The sequence below is a fragment of the Mastomys coucha genome, unplaced genomic scaffold (assembly GCF_008632895.1).
Source record: "Mastomys coucha isolate ucsf_1 unplaced genomic scaffold, UCSF_Mcou_1 pScaffold4, whole genome shotgun sequence".
NCBI classification, from domain to species: domain Eukaryota; kingdom Metazoa; phylum Chordata; class Mammalia; order Rodentia; family Muridae; genus Mastomys; species Mastomys coucha.
Window position 1 is genome coordinate 12,278,486 of NW_022196910.1, and position 3,190 is coordinate 12,281,675.

The window sequence follows — 3,190 nt, forward strand, 5'->3', positions numbered from 1 at the left end:
CCTGTTCTCTGTGGACTGAGAATAAAGTCACTCACTCAAGTCAAATAGCTTTGACCATAGCAGGAAGTGTGTATCCAAAAATTGTGCCTACAATTCACTCCTTGGCACAGCAGAACTGTCAGATCTCAGCTTAGCTACAATGGAGGTTAAATCCTTTAGTGATATGAGGGTCACTGAAGTACAGCCTTATTATAATGAACTCCAATGTCTAAAAATTATTCTTATTTTGGGCTTGTACCACAATAAGAGCCAAGATTTTAAGCTCTACTAAAAACAAAACAAAGAAACAAAAAGACTTTATCTATTTATGTCCATTTGAAAAAGTACTAGTAGTGATGTATTATTTTAAAATATACAGTTAATGTGTTTGGAGTTATTTCAAATCTTTATTGAGAAAAATATATGTATTTTCAGCTGTAGACAAGCATCTACATAACTGTTCAATTGATTGTTTTATATCAAGCAATTTTTATAATGTTAATTTTTATTATAATATTTTATAAATTTTAAATAATATGACAAAATAAAAAAATTGAAAGGTCAAAAAAAAAAAAAAAAGAATGGCAAGAGCATTGACTGTGCAGCCTGCCTTGGTGAATCTAGCTCCATACTTTATATGTGCGATACAGAAGCAAGCAATTCAACCTCTCAGTGCCTCATTTTCCCCATTTATAATGTGGGAGACAATGTCATGTTCTTGTAATGATTTAGTGAATGTAGGCAAAGTGGTTAGAATGTGCTAAACACTTAAGTATCAATGACCCACTTCTATAGTTTTATGTAGCAGAAATAGGCTGATGAACCCCAGTGTGTATCCATGGCTCCCAACATTGTATTCTCACAGCCAAACGCTGACCTGGCATCTCCACACTAGTGTCAAACAATATCTTAAAGTTTATGTAACTAAAACTCCCACCTTTCTTTCCCAGGGATCCCCTTCCCACCACCAAGCCAATGCTTGGTCTAAACATGTTTACTGAGTGCCACCATTTTCCCTCATCCAACCTTCACTAGGTGTTCTCCATCTTCAGGACATACTCAGAATTCAACCTTACTCCTCTATCACTACTGTCTGGAATAAGCCCCCCCCCCCACCACACACACACATATTCTTGTCTGAGAGGCTCCATGACTACCCAGCTGACAGTGTTACCCTCTTTGCTCTTATGCAGTCTACTTACCTTTCAGGAAACACACTCTAAAAGTAAATATCACATGCTGTTTCCCCGATCAAGACTCTTCAGTGACTCTCACTAAAACTGGGATGCTCTAAATCTTACCATATGATCGCCTTTATTTCCCTCTCAAGCCATCACCCATCTCTCCTTCCCGTATCCATTTTCCTTTGGTCACATCTACCTTGTTTACATCAAACATAAAAGCAAGTCTCTGCCTCAGGGTCTCTGCTCCTGCAGATCTGTGTGGCCAGAGTGTCCTCTTCCCTAACCCTGTGCATATGCCTTCCGTAGTTCTTAGGAAACTTTGCTTAAATGTTACTAAAAGAAGCCTCACCTCATCCCATCTATGAATACCTCCAACTCCTGTCCTGTTACTGTTTGTTCCACAATAATTCATCTGACAGTTTATGCTTGTTCACCATTCCTTCCCAAAAGGATATAGCAGATTCTCAATAGATGTTTGGAATAAATGGAAAACTGAGATGTGCTCAGCACATTTCCTGAGACAGAATAAACAACCTGAAGTTTGCAGTGTCAACGTCGAAGAGGATTCAGACATGTTTAACATTAACAGAAGAGTCGAAGTCCTTTAGTAACACAGCATGTGCTGGCAAAAGTTAAAGCACCTTATTATGAACCAGTTTTGACATAAGCACATACTATACATATTGTACATACTTGGAGTTTCTTCTAAAACTTCCTGGAATTTGTTTCTCTCGTATTCCACCAAATGATGCTGGATGTGAGGTCTAATATTCCTAATGACAAAATTCATCATATCCATTCTCATGAGGTCCAAGACACGGAAGATTTGTCTACAAATTTTGGAATTGAAACAAAAAAGTGGTTGAGAAGTTACATTGAAACTGACAACTACCTATGTGTCACAGACTAGGTAAGATAAACCTCTTGAAAACATCTGAGGTGTCTGAGGTGTCAACAGTCATTTGCCAGGGTCATTTTTCAAGGCAATTTATCCATGTGTATTCCAAATGTCTCCTCCAGACATTGCAAGAGCATCTACTGTGGCAAATATTGATAACAGTGGCAGCTCACCCACCCCTGAAAATCTGCTGTGCTTCTAAGGAGCCTGAACACAGTGCATAGGACTCCACGACTGCAGAAAGAAGAAAAACCCCTCAGTAAATGAAAGGGCAGGGTGGTGGGGCACTAAGATCGAGCTGCTTTTCAGGCTCGGCAGTCCTGTGCTCAGATTCAGCTTTCCAACTGACCAGAATTGTGGCCATGCACAATTCTTCAGTCTCTTTGTGTCTCCATTTCTCAGGACCAAAAGAAGGGTTAGGAACAGTAGGGAGATAATGAAAACAGAAGCTTAGGAGCAATTGTGTTCATTGTTGCTCTATACATAAGAGCCAGGAAATGCAACCAACCTAGAGATCTGCCAACTAATGAGTGGATAAAGAAAATGGAGTCTACACAGACCAGTGGTTCTCAACCTTCCTAATGGTGAGACCTTTTAATACTGTTCCTCACCTTGTGGTGACCCCCAACCATAAGATTATTTCCATCATTACTTTATAACTATTATTTTGCTATTGTTATGAATAATAATGTAAATATCTGTATTTTCTGATGGTCTTAGGTGACCACTGTGGAAGGGTCATTTGATCCCAAAGGGGCCATGACCCACAGGTTGAGAAATGGTGGCTTATACTATGGCATTTTATTCAAGGGTTTAAAAATGAAATTATGAAATGTACAGGAAGATGCATGCAACTGGAAAGCATTCTATTAGGTGACGTGCTGCAGATCCAGAAAGACGATCATCCTGTGTTCACTTGTGGGGTGATCCTAGCCTAGACTTTTTCAGATTCATTGTTTGTGTTGTATAGGTGTCTATAAACAAGAAACAAGAAAAGAGCCAGGAGGTTGAAGACGGCCTTCAGAGGGTGAGACAGCAAAACATGTAGGCCATGAAAGTTGAGGAACAACTATGATGGGTGAAAGGTTTTAAAGGGAAGGAGCCGGTGTGTGTGTGTGTGTGTGTGTGT

General features: G+C 39.5%; 1 protein-coding gene and 1 long non-coding RNA gene across 4 annotated transcripts in view; one reads left to right on the plus strand and one right to left on the minus strand.

Annotated features, from left to right (window-relative positions):
• The window catches only part of LOC116076428, a 42,518-nt gene that overhangs the window by 27,276 nt on the left and 12,052 nt on the right, over positions 1–3,190 (plus strand). Inside the window, exon 2 of one of the 2 annotated variants that reach the window (XR_004112947.1) lies at positions 3,032–3,088. The exons of the other annotated variant lie outside the window; for it this stretch is intronic. This is a non-coding gene — a long non-coding RNA (uncharacterized LOC116076428). The remainder of the gene's footprint in view (positions 1–3,031; positions 3,089–3,190) is intronic. 2 annotated transcript variants of the gene reach the window in all.
• The window catches only part of Tcp11l2 (t-complex 11 like 2), a 39,231-nt gene that overhangs the window by 20,250 nt on the left and 15,791 nt on the right, over positions 1–3,190 (minus strand). For both annotated transcript variants that reach the window (XM_031350231.1, XM_031350232.1), the window contains one exon: positions 1,857–1,993. In XM_031350231.1, coding sequence (XP_031206091.1) covers positions 1,857–1,993 — 137 coding nt within the window. The remainder of the gene's footprint in view (positions 1–1,856; positions 1,994–3,190) is intronic.